The 21,329-nt window shown below is 41.2% G+C and overlaps 1 protein-coding gene across 1 annotated transcript; it reads left to right on the top strand.

The window, feature by feature from the left end:
• Nucleotides 1–1,690: 1,690 nt before the first annotated feature.
• LOC134747620 (uncharacterized) lies at nt 1,691–15,515 on the top strand. The gene is made up of 16 exons (XM_063682214.1): nt 1,691–1,783; nt 2,271–2,431; nt 4,121–4,494; nt 5,251–5,474; nt 6,079–6,181; nt 6,269–6,396; nt 6,825–7,112; nt 8,357–8,518; nt 9,589–9,717; nt 9,838–10,325; nt 10,644–10,827; nt 11,084–11,279; nt 11,918–12,681; nt 12,971–13,163; nt 13,432–13,545; nt 15,445–15,515. The coding sequence occupies exons 1-16, from the start codon at nt 1,706–1,708 to the stop codon at nt 15,513–15,515; spliced, it is 3,657 nt and encodes a 1,218-aa protein (XP_063538284.1). The 5' UTR covers nt 1,691–1,705.
• Nucleotides 15,516–21,329: the final 5,814 nt, after the last annotated feature.

Below are 21,329 nucleotides of genomic sequence, written 5' to 3'. Positions count from 1 at the left end.
TCTAGCATGACGCTTACGCTTAAAAATACTTAAATAAAATGTGCAAAACGACCGGCAACTATTGGCACAGGGCAAGACATGCCCATGACCGGTTTCTCAAAGTTAGTTTGTATCACGTAACACTTAAACCAGTCAAACCTTTTAAAATATATTAGGCCTCTTTTTATAACTTTCCTGAATACAAACGAACCCCTCAATTGATTTTAGACCTTATTCTGTCATAACAAAGTCTAAAATAACTGTTAATCGTCATAAAGGGTCACTGGTGGTCGACCGGTTAATGGCCCAAAACTTAATCAAATCCAAAGATAACATATAAACCAGTTGAGGTCTTAAGATCGGGAATTGTTGAGATCCAGTATCGGTTGGGTTTGCAAGGTGATACTCGTGTTTTGCAAATGATGGAGCCGCTTGAGCGAGTCAGTTTTCTTGTCAATGGAAAGCCACAATCAGGTAAAACTCACCCCACTAACCCGGGGTTAGCGGTTAAACCGTTAACCCAGTGTCAAATTGTACTGGTAACCATGGTAACTACAATTTTAACCGGTTAACTCCGGAATAGTCGAATGGTGCAACAAAGAACAAGTGAATTTTTTTTTTATTACGTACGGAAAGGAATCTATTGTACAACAAGAGAGCAAAGTGATATTTCTGCGAATGCTTATTTTGAGTCCCGTGCAAGCGAAAGATTCTATAATAGATTCACGAGCGTAGCGAGTCTTCGACTCTTCCGCACAGACTCTAGTGCCCACAACACAAGCCTTCGAGCGTAGGGCTAAGTAAGGTTGATTTTCAACACACTTGCTCGTAATGTGGAGCTTATTGAACCGCTTTTAGGCTCATAATCTTGGATCTATTAACCCGCGTGCTTTTTTCATTATAATTATCGTACTCGTGCGGTAATGTTAAAACTTATAATTATCAAACTAATGCGGTAATATATGTCGACACTTTTTTTAATTGTACTTTTACTGTGTTTTTACAATTAAAATTTGATTTCTTACTCTACATACAGGATGTCGGTAAAACAGAAGGAGTGAAGCTTTTCCTTTTTGACTGTGTCTGAGCGACGTACATATACAAATACGAGGGTTCTTGCCATATGACGGTGTTCCCAGCAATAAATTTTAAATGCCGGGGGCACAATAACCTGACCAAACTTACTTACTGCTGTGACGCGACGACCCGAAGTGGATCTTGGCCTCCGACCCCAGAGACCGCCATGCTACTCTGTCCAAAGCCGTTTCTGTCCAGTCGACGGCGCCGAAGTTCGCTGAGGTCTTTCTGCACTTCGTCTCTCCAGCGGTACCTAGGGCGTCCAAATGGTCTTCGGCCACTTGGTACTCCATAGTACGCCCTCCAGACTGCGCGATCTTCCCCCATCCGGACTACGTGCCTGAGCCATCGGAGCCTGGCGGCTTTCGTTTTTCCAATGATGTTCGGCTCGGACATCAGATCTTCAATCTCCTGGTTCTTGCGGAGCCTGACCTAAAGGATTTAAATATTTTTATACATAGTAACTGGTGCATTTCCTCTTTGCTGCTGAAGACCATAAAATGCACTGCTGTTGTGTGCAATCAGTAATTGTTTTCATTAAAGGTTCCTTAAATACCGTTATCTATTTCCAGTGGGATGCGAGATAAGTTCAGATTTATCCCTGCTGGAGTACATTCGCGTGTGCTGCGAGCTGCGCGGCACCAAGTACATGTGTCGCGAGGGCGGTTGCGGCGCGTGCGTCGTCGCTGCTGCGAGGCTCGGCGAGCCGCCTCACGCTGTCAACTCCGTGAGTACCTCCTCCTTCAGAACTTACCTCCTCCAAGAGGTACCTGCTTGAGAATCTCGCGTCATTTTGCGAGTTGTGTGTTAGCGCATTCTGTCTGATGGTATTCCGTCATTTAATTCGGTAGTGACATGACAACGAAACGATATCTAAATGATTACAGTCGCCCGTGCGTCTCGCTCGCGCCAATACATGTACGGACAATTACGAGCGAAATGCACGCGCGACTGATATCATGTACATATCACACTACATATCATTTTGATGTCAGAGTGTAAATTTGATTAGGCCTATCAGAACAGGGACCCACTGACTATCAGTCCGCCGGACGATATCAGTTAGGACAAAAATTGACAGTTCCGTACAACTGACAGGCCGATATCGTCCGGCGGACTGACAGTCAGTGGGCCCCTCTCATAGATTTAAAATCGCAATTGATTTCTGAAATTAAGAAAATGATGATATTGATGTGAGTTTTTTTGTTTCACAGTGTCTGGTGGCGGTGACATCATGCCAAGACTGGGAAATTACCACGATAGAGGGCGTCGGTAACAGACTGAAGGGCTACCACCCGCTGCAGAAGACCCTCGCCAAGCTCAACGGCACGCAGTGCGGGTACTGCTCGCCTGGGTGGGTCATGGCTATGTACGGGTATGTAATATTACAATGACACTATTATTATGTATAATATGCCAATACGGTGCGAAAACTCGCGTGCGAGTTTTGTTACACCGCCACTCGCCGAGTAAAAGTTGCTCAGTACGTCTTGGTATATAACCTATGTATAAATTCACTACGTTAAATATGGCCGAAGATTGTTTTTTTTTTTAATATTTGTCTTACACGTCTTTTACCAAAAGGTACAATTAAAGCTCCAATCATTTATCGCACTTAAACTATCGTGAGACATATTTCAAAATATTTATCAGTACGGTTTTTACTCACTATTATTTTTTGCACGACGTACAACCGCCGCGGACACTCGTGCCTGAGGATGGATTCCCAAAGAATCCGAAACATGTCGCCAAAAGCGACTAAAAATAATAGTGAGTAAAAACCGTACTGATAAATATCTCCAATCATTTAACTAAAAGAAACCGTATTATCTTCATAGTAATCTTTGCTTTTGCCTTTAGCTTTGATACATAAACCCAAACCCAGAAAATAAATGAAAATGTATTTTTAGGCCAACCCTGTATATTTTACTTTTCATACGAACGTTTTAATAACGGTATTTGGGACCACGGTGTTTTAAATTGGACAAAATAAATGAGCTTGTTTTCGGCATCTTATATAAATAGCCCCAAGGAGTACTTATAACTTAGAGGTCACTGGTCAGAGGTCAGGCTACAAGGTGACACTAATCTAATAAGGTTTCTCTTGTTAATCTTGTTATACCTACTTGTTATTGGCTGATAATAAACAGAACCACTTTTTGTTGTTGCTTGTTAACCGATATTTATCTGATTATAATAATATCTGATCGGGAAAATTATTATCTCATATTTCTCTGATTATATCTGATTAGGAAAAAGTGTGGGTTTATACAGGATATACAGTAATTGAGCTAATAAATGGGCAGTAAGTAGGTGAATATATATTTTTGGTTAGAATAATACTTATTTTTACGTACGCATGTTTTCGTTACAAAATCGCTTCACTTATTTTCTTTTTCGTGTATATTTTTTACTGCTTTCTTACATATGTACCTATACACCTACTGATAAGACACAAGTCAACCATTGTACAACCCTGTACAATGTAAACCAATACTTAAACTGAATAAATAATTTTAGATATTATTTAGAACAGGAAAAATATTGTAACAGAAATTTTAATAGAGATAGTAAATTTGGAGTTGAAACTCTAGGTCTAGGGGTCCCAGCGCGCACAAGTTGTTTGCAGAAATCGCGAAGCGTCTGGTTGACGTAACCGGTGACCGAAGAGCTGGCGGCTTCCTCGCACAACGTATGAGCATTGCGATACAGCGAGGAAATGCCGCCAGCATCCTTGGTACAATGCCTCAAGGGCCTATTTTAGATTTAAGCTAGTTATTAATTTCGTTTACGTAGTACCACTGTATAGGTATATATCTTGTAAATATAAAATATATTTTATAGAGATAGATAAAATCAAAGTGAAAGTCAATATATTTTATTCAAATAGGCCTAGCATCAAGTACTTTTAAATTGTCAAGTTTTACAAATATTACCAGAAGCAGAAATTGCTAAGCAGGCTTCTAACTGCTGCCTATATCGGTAACTTTTAAAAACTTCTTTTGATTGCTACCTATATATATCGGTAATTTATAAAACTTCTTTTGACTTGATCTCTGTACAGTCTCTTACACACCAATGAGAACCTTACCATGCTGGAGATAGAGAAGTCATTCGGTAGCAACATCTGTCGCTGCACCGGCTACCGGCCCATCCTGGATGCCTTCAAAAGATTCGCTTCCGACGCTCCAAAATCAGACATAATGGACATAGAGGACCTTAAGATTTGCAAGAAAACTGGGAAACACTGTCGAAAAGGCAGTGAAAGTGACTGGTGCTTAGTAGATGAACATGATATTAAACCGACGGAGAATATAGAGATAAATCTGATAGATGGAAGGTATTTTAGTAAGGTGCATCGAGTTAGTGATATATTTGAAGTGCTGAAGAAGAAAGGAGATGAAAGCTATATGCTTGTTGCTGGAAATACTGCTAAAGGTGGGTTGAAATATATTTTTAAAAGTGGAAACGAATCAAAAATCAAACATTACTTTTTGTTGTTTTTCTGTCCATTCAGCCAGGTGCCAAATGCCAATAGTAATATAGTGTTAGAAGAAATGTTACATGTACCCATTACGTTCTATTGATATGCTGAGTAGATGAGCTCTATGATCGAAAAAACAAACTCCCCCGCCGCATCTATCTGTTTGTGTGTCTGTATGTTCGCGATAAACTCGAAAACTACGGGACGGCCCTAACAGCATTTATACGTCATTATGATGTCAGCGACGTCATTATGACGCCATAATTACGTCATTATTACGTCATCATGACGTCGCTAACGTCGCTTTGCTACCTGGGGGACTTTCATGCGGTTTTCACCTATCAGTAGAGTGATTGGGGAAGGTGTATAATTTGTTAAGGATTTGTGTAACCCGTGCGAAGCCGGGGCGGGTCGCTAGTAATTGTAATAAAAATGTATGTTCGGTTATTATAAATACCAAAAAAACCAGGATTTAAAAAGTGACCCAGCCGAAAAGTAACAAGAAAAAGTTGATTCACCCAAATGGTCACGAAAAAAACTTAAATAATTTAAACCTGTCATTTGACCATGACGAGAGGTCTAAACATAAGTAGCATAATGTTGGGATTATTTTTTCAGTAGGTTTTCAATAAGTTAAAACACTTGATAATCTTCGTGGTTGGATTAGAAAGTCAAATATTAAAAACCTAAAAAAAACATATTTTTTGCAGGAGCTTATCCCATAGACAAATACCCCAAGATCCTAATCGACATCTCCAGCATCGAAGAGTTGAAAGGCTACAGTTTTGACCAGAACCTGGTGCTCGGAGCCGGAACCACACTGTCTGAGACGATGAAGACGTTTCAAACAGTGTCGTCTTCGGAAGACAACTTCTGGTATTTGGAGAAATTAAGGGAGCATTTGGATTTGGTGGCTCATATTCCTGTTAGAAATGTAAGGCAATAAATATATACCGATACCGTAAACCCCATTTTAAACTTAGTGTTCTGCAACGCCTTGGTGAAATCACAATTTTAGCGACTTTATGCATTTTATTTTTATAACAATCCTTTATATTATAAGGCATAAGAATGTCAGAAATTATGCTAAATTGAACCCTATCACATTGAAACAAAGTTCAAAATCATATGGGAAATTGTGTTGTGCGTATCGCCTGGCCAAAATTTATTAACAATTACTTAGTCAAAACTAGTTTTCACCAAGGCACTGCGAAAACTGAACAAATAAATAAGTAGATTATCGAACAATTAGTCAAAACTAGTTTTCGCCGAGGCGTTACGGAAAAGTAGTATTTTTACAACGGAAAAGGCGTATTCACTAGAAACAGGTTTCAACGATAATATAAATATATATACAATTATTTTACAATTCTTAATGCTCAAATAAAACATTATTAAATACCGCGCATAAGTAAAGTTGCCATGTTTACGAAAATGTAGTTGTAGTCGCAACTACCAATGAAATCTAAATATTTGTAGGAGGCTAAGAAATTACCTAGCTTAGCGTGAAATTTAATATAACTATTATATTTTTTCAGCTGGCATCGATAGCTGGTAATCTGATGGTCAAACATAAGCACAACGATTTCCCGTCAGATGTTTTCCTTTTATTGGAGACTGTTGGAGCCTACTTAACTATTCGTAAGTTCTATTTAACTAGCAATAAAATGTATTTATTTATTAACTTGTTTCTTTGGTTTTTTTTGTAAACATGTCATTCAATTTCAGAACAATCTGATGGGCGACTAACAAAAGTGACTCTTCAGGAATTTCTCAAAGTGGATATGAAGGGAAAAGTTATACTAAACGTCCTTCTTCCTCCTCTTGGGAAGAATTACAAACTCGTCACGTTTAAGGTACATACATTAGGTTTATTTTAAATCTTAAATACTAGTAGGAATCTTTACTTGAAAGACCTTAATATACAGTCACTAGTATATCCAAAATTATCGAAAAAATTACGGTAATCCAAGATCATAGGACAATAGTTATTTATGCAACAAGAGAGGAAAGTTAGTTTTTCTTGCGAGTGATTCTAAGTTAGAATCTTGAGCGTAGCGAGGGACTCAAAATAAACACTCGCAAGAAAAACTAACTTTCCTCTCTTGTTGCATAAATAACTATTTCACCTCAGCAGCTCGAACATGCCTACTTTCGTCACTCCCTGGAGTGATGAAAGAGCGACTTTCCTCGCTCCAGGGAGTGACGAAAGCAGACTTGTTCGAGCTGCTGAGGTGAAAACTAAATAGATACCTACCTTATGATATTTTTCTCCACTTTTCAGATCATGCCGCGTGCCCAAAACGCGCACGCGATGGTCAACGCTGGCTTCTTATACCACCTAGACGAATCCAGCACTGTTAAAGAGGCTAGAATAGTATATGGAAACATCAACCCCCGCTTCGTGCACGCTAATGAAACGGAGAAGTTCCTGGTCGGGAAGAAACTGTTCACTAATGAGACGCTAGAGGGCGCTATCATGGTGTTGGAGAAAGAGTTGGTGGCGGAAGAGAATCCGCCGGAACCGTCCGCTAAATATAGGAAGAATTTGGCTATCAATTTGTTTTACAAAGTAAATGATTACTTAGTTAATTTATATTTGAAATATGCACTTAATTGGGTACGGGTTTTAGGTTCAAATATCTGGGTTTGGACAAGAAAGGACACCCCACTCTTTTTACTTATTCTGCAGCACTTTTATAAGTATATATGGGGCATTGTCTATGGCGCTTACGCCGCACAGCGTCGCGCGGCATTGTATTTATATCGGAGCATCGTTAATAATGGCGTAAGCGCCATCGACAATATGGTCCCTTTTTATAGAAAATACCACATATATCCTTTTAATATTCCAAGTCTCAGTGTCTTGAAAAGGCGGGCTGGGCTGAATCCCAGGACGTTACGGGACTGTCCAGCAGTGATAGCCTAAAGTTAATCAAACACAGAATATTTTATAGTTTAAGCATCACTAACAAAATATGGATTTTTTGAGTGTTTTTTTTTATATTATTTCGTATATAAAATATGAAAATATTAAATCATTTTACGGTTTAGACTCACTTGTTTTAGTCACTCGCGCGACATGTTTCGGATACACGGTCGTCGTGAACGCTGCTCGCACTATTAGTGCTTGAGAAAGGAGACCTAGGCTCTCCGAAACATGTCGCGCGAGTGACTAAAACAAGTGAGTCTAAACCGTAAAATGATTTAATGTTAGTATGTCTCACAACAGTTAAAATTCGATTATGAAAATATTAAAAATATTTATCAGTACGGTTTCTACTCACTATTATTTTTAGTCGCTTTTTTTATTATTTTTATTTTGCGATTATGAAAATATTGTTTTAATCCACCAACTAAACATACATACGTACAGTTAAAAAAGCAAAGCAAGTAAAAGAAGCGCTGCTGCAATCTGGAGGTCGCTGGTTCAAACTCCGGCTCGTACCAATGAGTTTTTCGGAACTTAAAATGTACTGTAAATGTAAACATCGTGGGGAAACCGGACTAATCCTAATAAGGCCTATAGTTTACCCTCTGGGTTGGAACTTCCAACTTGGAAGGTCAGATGGCAGTCGCTTTCGTAAAAACTAGTGCTTACGCCAATTCTTGGGATTAGTTGCCAAGCGAACCTAAAATGCCGGGACAACGCGAGGAAGATGATGATGAGATACAAAGTACAGTCCACTTGAAAGCTCCGAGTAGGTATGCGATCGAGTACCGAGCGAGGGTTCATTCCAAGTCCTCGGACGTCGATTGATAGCCCTCTACTTTATATATTGTAGGATATTTTTCCAGGAATCTTTCTGTTCCTAGGGTCTTCTCTCCTTGTGCCCGCCCTGGCAGCTGGACGCTCGCTACACCTCCGGAGCGATAACCCTAAGCAAAACTCGTCCCGTCTCTAGTGGGAAACAGGACTTCGTCACCAACCCTAAGCTCTATCCGATCAACAAACCTATTGAGAAGGTTGAAGCGTTGGTAAGATTTATAGAATCGAAAATCATTTATTGTTAGATAAAAAAAAATAGTTTATGAAATCAGAATAATAATAGGTAGTAGATACAGATGTAATTTCTAAACTAAACGATAAAGTACAATTAAAGATATTACAATTAAAACATTACATTAAATGTCATCATAATTACATTACAATACTATTTGACAAACACAAATTTAAAACTATTTAACTAACCTAAGACCCGTTCTGTGGCATGCCTGGTCCAAAAGTCCCCATCACACTCGCAGCGTTGCCGCGCTGTATGGCAATGGAACTTGTTGGACAAGCCAAGACCCAGATCGGGGATCGCTCCCCCTCTCTCTCAGCCGCCGACCCAGTTCTCTGAACAATTCGGACGCCTCGCTGCACCATGGTCCGGCTGTTTCGACAGCAACGGGCACAAAATCGTACGACCCCTGTAACCCGGAGTATTTGGCATGCTTATTTTTGGCGGCAATTTCTGCCGCTGAACCTGCCGCTTTTACCGTGTGGCTTAGATGGGACGCAGCAAATTGTTAGATTGTGCATGTCAGTTTTAAGATGTTGCGATTTCAAAACAGATTCAAGCGAGTGTTTTCAGATCAAAGCGTCCATTTGATTTATTACTTACTTTATATCGATTTCGATCAGTTGACCAGTCGCTTTTCGGTAAAGGGAAACATCGTGAGAAAACCGGGATTATTCTTAATAAGGCCTAGTTTCTGTGTTGGAAGGCCCGATTCCAGTCGCTTTCGTAAAAACTAGTGCCTACGTCAATTCTTAGGATTCGTTGCCAAGCGAACCCCAGGCTCCCATGAGCCATGACAAAAAGCCGAGACAACGCGAGAAAAATGATGATGATAATGTCTTGCATATCAGGAAACTTTAGTCTTTATCTGATCAAATTATCGCTAACCGACCAAATTGTAGACGTAGTTCTAAATAAGAAAATGAATACACAGCATTTGTTAATGGGTAAATCCTGAACGATGACCAGTGTGTAGTGTAGTGTGTGTAGCAGCAAGCAGTAAGTTTTAGGCTGAGAATACTTATAACAGATGTTTGTGTTTAGATCCAGTGTGCAGGTGAGGCACCGTACTCGGAAGATCTGCCGGGCTTACCACACGAGGTGTTCGGCGCCTTCGTGCTCGCGACCGTGCCGATCGGCGATCTCGACAGTATTGACCCCAGCGAGGCTCTCGTGAGTTTAATTATTCATTCCATTCATCCATTTAATGTACGTCCGAAGTTAATAATTACACAAGTTTCTATTAAATTAAACCCTAAAAGAATTTAATTGTAAAATAAACTTATATTTCAGCGGCACCCAGGCGTCGTCGCATTTTACTCAGCCAAAGACATTCCCGGAACAAACGCCTTTACGCCCGGCGACAACGCTTTATTCCTCAAACGAGAAGAAGTATTCTGCTCCGGTGCTGTCCGATACAACGGACAACCTGTCGGAGTCATCGTAGCTGAAACGAGAGCCATTGCCGAATACGCTACCAAACTAGTCCACGTTAAATACAAAGGTATCTCTAAACCTGTGATCGATATAAATGTAGCAATGAAGTATCCCGCTAGAGTAAGAAAGGCTGGAGAGAAGGATGGAGGCGGGGAAGAGAAAGGAGTGCTGTTTAATATTATAAAAGGGAAGCAGACGATATATCAGCAGATGCACTTCTGCATGGAGACGTTGGTGAGTGTAGCGAAGCCTACAGAGGAAGGTTTAGAGTTGCATTGTACGACGCAGCATATGGATGGAACGCAGATTGTGATATCCCGGGCTCTTAATATACCTGAACATAAGTAAGTAACTTTGAAGTATTTTTGCAGTTATGTATTGGAGTAGTATTCTTTTTTTTAAACAGATGCTCTTAGGTTAATAATGCACAATGACTCTTATTAATTACTTTTTTGCAGAATAAATTTGACACCTTATATTTACATAACTTTCTAGTACAGTTAGCAGCTGGAGTAGTTCAGCAAGGCAGGATGATCATAATTACAACAAGATTTTCTGTTAACAACGAAGTTGTCTCCCTTTCTCTATCTCTACTGCGCCTTTCCTTTCTTCAATGCAGTTACATTTGATGATGCTGATATATTATGTATATTTATCCTTAGGATAGACATCCACGTACGTCGACTAGGAGGAGCATACGGTCTGAAGATCTCCCGCGGCTCAATGGTAGCGGTGGCGAGCGCGTTGGTAGCACATAAGCTAAACCGACCATGTCGAATTATGCTGCCGATTACTACTTTGTCCAAGGCTGTTGGCAAGCGGTTCCCTTGCACTACGGAGTATGAGGTTTGAAGTTGAAAGTGTTGAAACTGAGCCAATATTGATGTTAGGTAAAGTTGGACAAGTGTACCTAATGGTTATCCACACTCCACACTTTTCAAACAATTAGTGTACCTAGTGATTTCATGTAGATATCGTAACGAAACCAAGTCGTCACTTAATCATATTAAATATTTTGCCTTTTTATGATCTAAGTTTTCTCCTTTATTGGTATGAAAACGCTTAGGAATTGCATGTATGCTGTATCCTTAACTTTCCTTAGGTTGGAGTAGATTTTTTGGGGAAAGTTCGTATCGGAAAAGAGGACCTTTACACAGACAACGGATATATTATCGACGAGCCATTATACTTGTTAACGATAGAAACCGCCCAGAATTGCTACGAGAAGTTGCGTTGGCTCTATACAGTATATAATGTAACCACGGACACTGCTAGCAATACTTGGTGCCGATCTCCTGGTTCGTATATACTCTGTATTAAACTACAGTACGACCTCGCTAATAATCTGGACAGGCCAAAAACCTCCCGTGGACGGATAAGGGACGACTCACGTTAGACCGGACCGTGTCCGGGCCGGAGCTTCCGGCGCTTCGTTTTCTATGGAAAGCATCACGTGATCACCTGTCATGTCATAGAAAAGTAAGCGCCGGAAGCTCCGGCCCGGACACGGCCCGGTCTAACGTGAGTCATCCTTTATAGAGTTTCCGGAGGTTTCCGGATATCATCTTCAATATTTTTATGCTGTAAAAAAATAATAGTTATTTGTTATACAAGGGTGCAAAGTTGTATTTTACCCGCGAGTGTAAGCTAAATTTGGTATTTTTATTAAATTCTCAAACCATTTATTTATGATAATTAATATCGAACGAACCATTATTATGAGCGTTTTACGTTTTGTTATCTTTCAAAAGCTACTTAAACACGCTCCATCCAAGATCAAATTACTTTCCCCACTAGTGGATAAAATGCGATTTTCCCCGCTTGTTTTAAAAGGATAAAAGACGGCTTTTCGAGCTAGTGAGGGGAAAATAAATTAGTTTTAACGTTTTACGAAGAGTAGCTGATTTTACTGGTTAGTACTGTTATTTACTTTCAGGTACTCTGGAAGCGGCAACTAATATGGAATTCATCATGGAGCGTATATCGTACGAGTTATCAATAGATCCTCTTACAGTTAGATTGCGAAATTTAGACCTAGCCGCTATCGAACTCAGATTTATGGTGGAGAAAGTTAAAAAGGAAGGCAAATACACGGAGAGAAGAGACGCTATGGATAAGTTCAATAGTGAGAACAGATGGAAGAAACGGGGTTTGAGATTTTCTCTATTACGTTGGCAAGGCATTGGTAACCAGATCCTAGACGTAAACATGTCAGTGTATTACGATGATGGGACTGTCTCTATAACCCACGGAGGAATCGAAATGGGCCAGGGTTTGAACACCAAGGCTGTTCAAATAGCTGCTCATTTTCTTGGAATACAGGTGGAAAAGGTTCAGATTAAATCAAACAACACTATTTCGGCACCTAATGGTTTTATAACGGGGAATAGTACGACTTCAATGTCTGTTGGGATAGGTGTTCAAAGATGTTGTGAGAAGTTATTGGCAAGGTTAGCGCCTTTAAGACTTTCACTATTAAATCCTAGTTGGGAAGTATTGACAAGAGCGGCGTATACGGCCCAAATAGATCTGCAGACGCACGGGTTTGTTTCTCTAAAGGACTTGCTGAAACCTGACGTGTTGGGTGTGACATTGGCTGAGGTGGAAATTGATGTTCTGACTGGCGAGTGGGAGTTATTGAGGGTAGACATACTAGAGGATGCTGGCATCAGTATTAGCCCGAATGTGGACATCGGACAGGTAAGCAGAATAAGTAGGTACCTACCGAATTAGATGTCATATACCAAAGAAAAATGACCAAGCCCTCACTCAAGTGACGGAGGCCGGATTCGAACCGTAATCTGCAGCTTCCGCGTCTCTCTTTCTAACCTCTAAGCCACCCGGACAAGGTAGCACCTGTCTCAATTCTTCCAATCTTTGAAAGTAACTCTAAAGGAACTCTAAAGCAACTACTAAAAATCTTTAATTGCTCAAATTTAAGAAAAAATCTTGATCCATTCGATTACTCAATATTGGTCTCTTATTGTAGGTAGAAGGTGCTTTCATTATGGGCCTCGGTTACTGGACTACAGAGGAAATGGTATATGACCAGGACACCGGCGAAGTACTGACGGACCGCACCTGGAACTACCACGTGCCGCAAGCGCGGGATATTCCGCAGGATTTCCGAGTCTATTTAAAGGACAAATCGATACCAGACCCACGAGTGCTTGGAGCCAAAGGTAAGAAACAGGGGGTCAATCTACGATAAGGTAACATGTGATGTTTTAACAGAATCTTCGAGTGAGGTGTTTGGACCAGGAACTTTTAAATCTGTCGCGAAAGAGAAAGGGTTACAGTTTAGCTACAAGTATTTATGTAATATGAATATACTTATATAAATGTCGTACAAGTTATCTAATACCCTACTTTTTATCGATGACATCTGTGGTATCCTTCTACAGGCTATATTTTTTGGTACTCATACTAGGTCAAAAATTATTGTTGCAGCAATCGGTGAGCCCCCAATCTGCATGGCAGTGGCGGTCCCGTTCGCGCTGCGTGAAGCTATCGTAGCGGCCAGGAGCGACTCCGGGATATCTTCTAAAGAGTGGTTCCCGATAGGTTAGTACAAGACAAGTGATGTACGGCTGTACGCCATGGCGTATGAGCCCCCAATCTGCATGGCAGTGGCAGTCCCGTTAGCACTGCATGAAACGATCGTTGCAGCCAGGACTAAAGAGTGGTTCCCGATAGGTTAGTACAAGACAAGTGATGTACGGCTGTACGCCATGGCGTATGAGCCCCCAATCTGCATGGCAGTGGCAGTCCCGTTAGCACTGCATGAAACGATCGTTGCAGCCAGGACTAAAGAGTGGTTCCCGATAGGTTAGTACAAGACAAGTGATGTACGGCTGTACGCCATGGCGTATGAGCCCCCAATCTGCATGGCAGTGGCAGTCCCGTTAGCACTGCATGAAACGATCGTTGCAGCCAGGACTAAAGAGTGGTTCCCGATAGGTTAGTACAAGACAAGTGATGTACGGCTGTACGCCATGGCGTATGAGCCCCCAATCTGCATGGCAGTGGCAGTCCCGTTAGCACTGCATGAAACGATCGTTGCAGCCAGGACTAAAGAGTGGTTCCCGATAGGTTAGTACAAGACAAGTGATGTACGGCTGTACGCCATGGCGTATGAGCCCCCAATCTGCATGGCAGTGGCAGTCCCGTTAGCACTGCATGAAACGATCGTTGCAGCCAGGACTAAAGAGTGGTTCCCGATAGGTTAGTACAAGACAAGTGATGTACGGCTGTACGCCATGGCGTATGAGCCCCCAATCTGCATGGCAGTGGCAGTCCCGTTAGCACTGCATGAAACGATCGTTGCAGCCAGGACTAAAGAGTGGTTCCCGATAGGTTAGTACAAGACAAGTGATGTACGGCTGTACGCCATGGCGTATGAGCCCCCAATCTGCATGGCAGTGGCAGTCCCGTTAGCACTGCATAAACGATCGTTGCAGCCAGGACTAAAGAGTGGTTCCCGATAGGTTAGTACAAGACAAGTGATGTACGGCTGTACGCCATGGCGTATGAGCCCCCAATCTGCATGGCAGTGGCAGTCCCGTTAGCACTGCATGAAACGATCGTTGCAGCCAGGACTAAAGAGTGGTTCCCGATAGGTTAGTACAAGACAAGTGATGTACGGCTGTACGCCATGGCGTATGAGCCCCCAATCTGCATGGCAGTGGCAGTCCCGTTAGCACTGCATGAAACGATCGTTGCAGCCAGGACTAAAGAGTGGTTCCCGATAGGTTAGTACAAGACAAGTGATGTACGGCTGTACGCCATGGCGTATGAGCCCCCAATCTGCATGGCAGTGGCAGTCCCGTTAGCACTGCATGAAACGATCGTTGCAGCCAGGACTAAAGAGTGGTTCCCGATAGGTTAGTACAAGACAAGTGATGTACGGCTGTACGCCATGGCGTATGAGCCCCCAATCTGCATGGCAGTGACAGTCCCGTTAGCACTGCATGAAATAATCGTTGCGGCCAGGAACGACGCCTTGATGTCTTCTAAAGAGTGATTCCCGATAGGTGAGCACATAATGACTGATGCACAACGCTGAAACTAGTGTACCTATAGTTTTTTTTTTTAAACCCGACTATTAGACAGAATAAATTGACGGATTTCTTTAAAAACATGACTAATGACACTCCCTCGCTTTGTTATGTTCAAGTTAGTGCAAAGTTAGCTTAGACGGACATTTTGTCTCACATAACATTTTGTCTATCCCGCGGCTGTAAGGAATCCAAAGTGTTATTCTAGTCGATTGGGCGTATCCAAATAAATGAGCATATACTTGAAAGACATTCATTATCAATTGATTACATATTATTTTATATTGATTCGATACATTGTGTGGATTATCAATTGGCTAAAGATAATTCTAATGTGTTTTGCGTGTGTGTGTTCCAAATGAAAGTTTTCATATAAAATTATAAACTAAATGTTTTTTTTTTTCAGATGGCCCGTACACTAGAGAAGCTATACAAATGCACACAGCAACGAAATATAGTGACTTCAAATTTCACTAAACGTAAAGTAAATGTTTAACTTTAGTTTCAATTTTATTTTAGTAATTACTAATTATGTATACTTAGGTTTTACTTTTTATAAATATTCCATTACGACTATGCATCATAAAAATAAATGTTAGTTTTAATAACAAAACTCCCGTGAGACACAGACATAATAAATATATTAATAACGGGTCACTCACGGAGTGAAACATGTCGAGAGTTTTTCGACTTAAAATACGTGAGTGACCCGTTATTAATATATTTAATATATAAATGTAAACATCCCGGAAATTCATATATGCAGATATACTTACACAAATAATATTGCCAATTGCCATGTACCAACGTGCATAGCACGCCATGGGTTATGCTTTCATGAATTTGCACAAAATGACATAAAATATAAAATGATTTAATGTTAATTAAATAAAGCATTATATATTTCTAACATGTCATACAATGATTTTATTATTTACTCATTTTCCACTTTTAAATAGTAAGTGTGTACATAAACGCTTATAATTATACTTAATTCAAAACAGTACATCAAACGTCAAATTAATGGTTTTTAACATTAAAATAACTTATTTTAAAAATATTTGCAAAGTTTCAGTCGTACTATGAAAATGGGTAGTTTATGGATGACATGCGAATTTTGACAATATCTTAAGGGGCCCACAGACTATCAGTCCGCCGGACGATATCGGCCTGTCAGTTGTTCGGAGCTGTCAAATTTTTGTTCTAACTGACAGGTCGATATCGTCCGGCGGACTGATAGTCAGTGGGCCCCTTTAAAATTATGCGAGAGGTGGTTGACCTCTGCGACGCTTTGCCTGCGATATTTGCGCAGGCGCTTCATGGGTCTGATTTTGATCCGAACACAAGTATGTTCTTATACTTACATATACATATATATATTCTTTATTGTGCACCAAGTTTAAAGTAAAAAAAAATGACGAAATATAAGTTACAGGTAATGAATACAATGTGTCATAAACCATTTAATGTAATTATAGCAACAAATAATAAATTCCCAAAATATAACCCTAAATCTCCACCAATCTTGGGAAAGTTTGGAAACCGTATTCACTTAACATACTAATCACAATAAATATAAAACTACTTCCGCAATCGCATATCTCGTCCACTGCATCATTTGAAAAACAAACTTGTATAATAGACTTAAAGTTGATTTTAGCGAAGTGGTTGAATGTGTGATACGATTTTGTGAAGGTCGATTAATCAGTATGGTAATGCGACAAGATGGGTTTCGCGGGTGACTGGGGAGACAAAATTGGTGACATACGGTGAATTTGGGCGTCCGACAATTCTAAAACATAGACATAGTATATTAGTTATAGACATTAAACCGAGCGACCAGGGGTAAGAGAAAGACATATTCATGTATTAACAGGTTAATGTATGGCAGCATAATCCTTTTTCTCTTTCACTCAAATAAATTTCGGTATATCGCCATCGCCTCCTACCTATACTGTCATAACCCGACCATGAAAAAAAATCCGATCGGTGATAAGGACAAAGCATGGCACTATTTTCTCTTTCCTCTTATAGGAATCGCAATAAGACTATCTTTCTCTATCAAAGAGTGTCAGGCCCTTCGATCAAACGTTTGAGTAGTTAATCAAATACAGTCAACATCAATAGTAGCCTCCGTTTATATTAGGCCGAAACCGGAACTTGTTGACGTTATTATTTTTTAAATCGTTGAAAAAAATGTGTGGCCTTTTCTTAGACATGTGAAACATCAAACAAAAAAAAACACCTATAATTCGTGCAAGTAGTACAGGGTGGGCCAGTGATAAATGCATTAAAAAAAAAAACGTTTTAAAAATTAAATCATCAAGATGTCGTCCGTAGCGGTTGCGGCACTTTTCCAGTCTTGCTTGTAAATTTTGAAAGACTTAACAAGACTTTCGTGTTAAAAGATTTCCTAGCTCCGAAACTTCACGAATCGTATGGTTACAACAACAACACATGGTTTCAGCAAGACGGGGCCACCTGCCATACAAGTAACGTGACCCTGGAAGTTTTGCGTGAAATGTTTCCTCAAAAATTGATATCGAGGCTAGGTGACATTGCTTGGCCTCCCAGGAGCCCTGACTTAACTTCGGCAGACTTCTTTTTGTGGGGTTACTTGAAGAGTAAAGTGTACTCCAATAATCCGACAACCACAGCAGAATTAAAGGAGAATATTCGTCAAGAAATCCAATCAATATCTCCGCAACTTCTAACGAAAGTCTTTCAAAATTTACAAGCAATACTGGAAGAGTGCCGCCACCGCTACGGACGACATCTTGATGATTTAATTTTTAAAACGTATCTAATTATAATTTTTATATAAACATAAATTTTTTTTTTTTTTTAATGCGTTTATCACTGGCCGACCCTATATAAACAACCTGCCAGCGCTTGGTCCGCTCCGCCCATTCTATTTACGAAAGATTAATTATAGAACACTAGCCGAAGCCATCCGAAAATAAAATGTAAGTTTCGGCGCAGCCAAAAGGTCGGTAGGCGGAAACCAAGCTTTCGCCCGAAACATGATTTTTATGCCGAAGCCTGCCGAAACCGAAACTCGGACGCTATAGTATTTTTCACACAGCGCGTGACAGCTGTCATCTACTTATAATAAAATTAATAACCATAAAACGCGATTTATGTATTGAGATGACAGCTGTCACCGTACCCAAGCTTTGTAAACCACCCTACCCTATATACATAGCCGGATTCTCTGACCGGTCCGCCCGTGTGCGCCCGCCTTAACGACCCGATAAATCAGGGTCCGTAATGAGTCCCGTGTAAACACGCTCGGATTAAGGACGATCTATTTCGCCAAACGGTGTGCCCACTGGCCCACCCGTGGGCTTAGTGGGTTTATAGCTGCCAAGACAGTTTGGGAGTAGATAGAGGGTAGTCTTGCGGCGCGATTCGAGAAATGAATTAAAGATTCACAAGATATGCAAAGTTTATCCATATTACAGCACCTGTAGTCTACAATAAGTTACCAAAACGTACAGTCGCCATCAGATATATCGGAGCGGCCGAGGTGCTCAAAATATCTGAACACGCACTCTAACGCGTTGACAATAGAGGCGTGTTCAGATATTTGTGAGCGCCTTGGCCGCTCCGATATATTTGATGGCGACTGTATAAGAGATTCTGTAAGCGATTCAAGCATTAAATATATAAAAAAATGGCTTATTGGAAAATGTTTCTAAAGTTATAAAGAATTTATTGAAAACAAAGAAACAAAATCGAATAATATGTACGAATAATCACTTAATTATAATAATTGAATAATAAATATGTAATAATTGCAAGCTTTTCTTTGAAATTGTGATCTCAATAGACAAATAAGTTGTATGTAAATAATATGTAATTTAAATGTAAGTTGTGACCTGTAATATTACAATTACCAATAAATGATGTCTGTCTATGAAATAGTAAAGATATGTGACATTTCACGGCAAAAGGTACCATATGGCGGCTGGCGCTTACGTCGCATAGCGTCGCAACCCAGGTAGCAAAATGACGTCAGCGACGTCATAATTACGGCATTATTACGTCATAATGACGTCGCTGACGTCATAATGACGCATAAATGCTACTGGGGAAATGATTGCGAATATTAATTGGAGCAGCGTTAATAATAGCGTAAGCTCAACATCAACATCAAACATTTATTCAACAAATAGGCCACAGGGGCACTTTTACATGTCAATTTTTACAAGCAATTATATTAATCAAAAATTACAAAAAACGATTACACATATGGAATCGATAACCGCCATAAGGTACCTTTACCCGTGGGGCGTCACATATCTTTACCATTTCATATCTAGTGAATCTTATTCATTTCCCGAATTGCGCCGTTGGTTAGTAGTACCTTTGAATGTATTTACTAATGAACAAAGTTAGACAAAGCTAAGTTAGCAGCGATTTTCATAGCCCAGGGGCCTGTTTCTCAAAATCTTGTAACTTGTAATAGTTGTAATACAAGCGGATGTCAGTTAGTGACAGCTTTTGTTAGAAAGGGACTTCCACTTGTATTACAAGTTACAAGCTTGAGAAACGGGCCCCAGAAGGTGCAAGTGTTATTTAAACATCATAATCTCATAGTAGTTTTACGTTTAAAATAACACTTGCACTGTCCGGGCTATCAAAATCACTGCCAACTTAGCTTGGTCTAACTCTATCAATATTGCAGCTATTGATAGAGTTAGACCAAGCTAAGGTACATACCCTAAATTCGCCGTTTAGTTCAAAGCTTCGCCTTATGATTAATAAATAAATGATTATGATTATGATTAGCTAGCATTAAATCACAATAAATTGTATCATGGTATTCATGGACGTATTCAACATTTAGGCTACGTTTCCACTATAGATGTGCGAGTTTGCGTAGCAGGGGATGTGTTTGTTAAGAACCAATAGAATCCGTTTCCGCCGTTTCCGGGCTTCAATCCCCACTCAACATCTGGTACTTGGATGACGGTACTATCGGGGGTAAGCCTCTTGAGGTTCAGCAAGACTTGCTTGCTCTTCTTCCGCGTTTTCGTGACTTGGGGCTAGAAGTGAACGCTAGCAAGTGCGAGTTTTTTCCATGTGGCGTCGAGTCTCAACTTTCCTTCAGTTTATTTAGGGAGTTGCTTCCCGGGCTCAAGGAGTTGTCACCCCAAACGTTTAATCTGTTAGGCTCTCCCATTTTTTCGGAAGCCATCCCGGAGGCCTTCGAGGTGAGAAGACAGGTTCTTTTGAGCGCCGGGGATAAGTTAAAGAACATTTCTGCGCACGTGTCACTGGTTCTGTTGCGGTCCTGTTTCGCCGTTCCCAGAGTCATCTACTTTTTGCGCACCGTGCCCACCTGGCTTTGCCCCGGCCTTATTGACTCGTTTGATGCAGTGGTGAAGGACTCGGTAGAGTCACTGCTGAACGTCTCCCTCAATGCGGACCAGTGGGATCTGGCCTCCCTTCCCATTCGATCGGGTGGGTTAGGCGTAAGGCGCGCAAGGGACGTGAGCTTGCCGGCCTTTCTGGCGTCGGCGGCGGGGGTCGTGGATCTTGTCACTCAAATTTTATCTCCATATGGTGACAGGGTATCCATACCTTTCGCTGCGGAAGCTATGGAGGCTTGGCTGGCTCTCAACCCGGAGGCAGCGCCGCCGGAGAGACCGGATCGTCAGCGTTTGTGGGATGACGTGGGGGTTAAGCGGTTGCTGGGGGGCTTAGTGGAGAGTGCGGTGGGTGTGGACAGGGCGAGGGTAATCGCAGTGTCGAAGCCGGAGTCTGGAGCGTGGCTTCACGCGCTTCCTTCTCCGCACTTGGGTACACTGCTTGACAACGACTCGACGCGGATTGCAGTTGCTCTTCGCCTGGGCTGTGCGGTGTGTGAACCCCACGTTTGCATCTGCGGTACTATGGTGGAGAGCAACGGTCATCACGCGTTGAGTTGTGGTCGGTGTGCGGGGAGGTTCCCACGGCACCACGCGCTTAATGATATCGTGCGAAGGGCGCTAGTATCTGCTAACGTCCCGTGCGTCTTGGAACCTCCGGGTCTCAGTCGCTCTGACGGGAAGAGACCGGATGGGTTAACTTTGGTTCCCTGGGAGAGGGGGAAATGTTTAGTGTGGGACGCAACGTGCGTCAGCACTTTCGCGGCGTCGCATATTGGCCGTACTGTGAGAACGGCAGGGGCAGCAGCCGAGTTGGCTGCAGTTCGCAAGCGGGAGAAATATGAGGTCCTGGCGAACTATTTATTTGTCCCTCTTGCAGTGGAAATTACGGGCTGCTGGTGTACGGAGGCCAAGG

Source organism: Cydia strobilella, chromosome 15, assembly GCF_947568885.1.
Source record: "Cydia strobilella chromosome 15, ilCydStro3.1, whole genome shotgun sequence".
In the NCBI taxonomy this organism is placed as follows: domain Eukaryota; kingdom Metazoa; phylum Arthropoda; class Insecta; order Lepidoptera; family Tortricidae; genus Cydia; species Cydia strobilella.
This window is presented reverse-complemented; position numbering and strand designations above follow the sequence as displayed.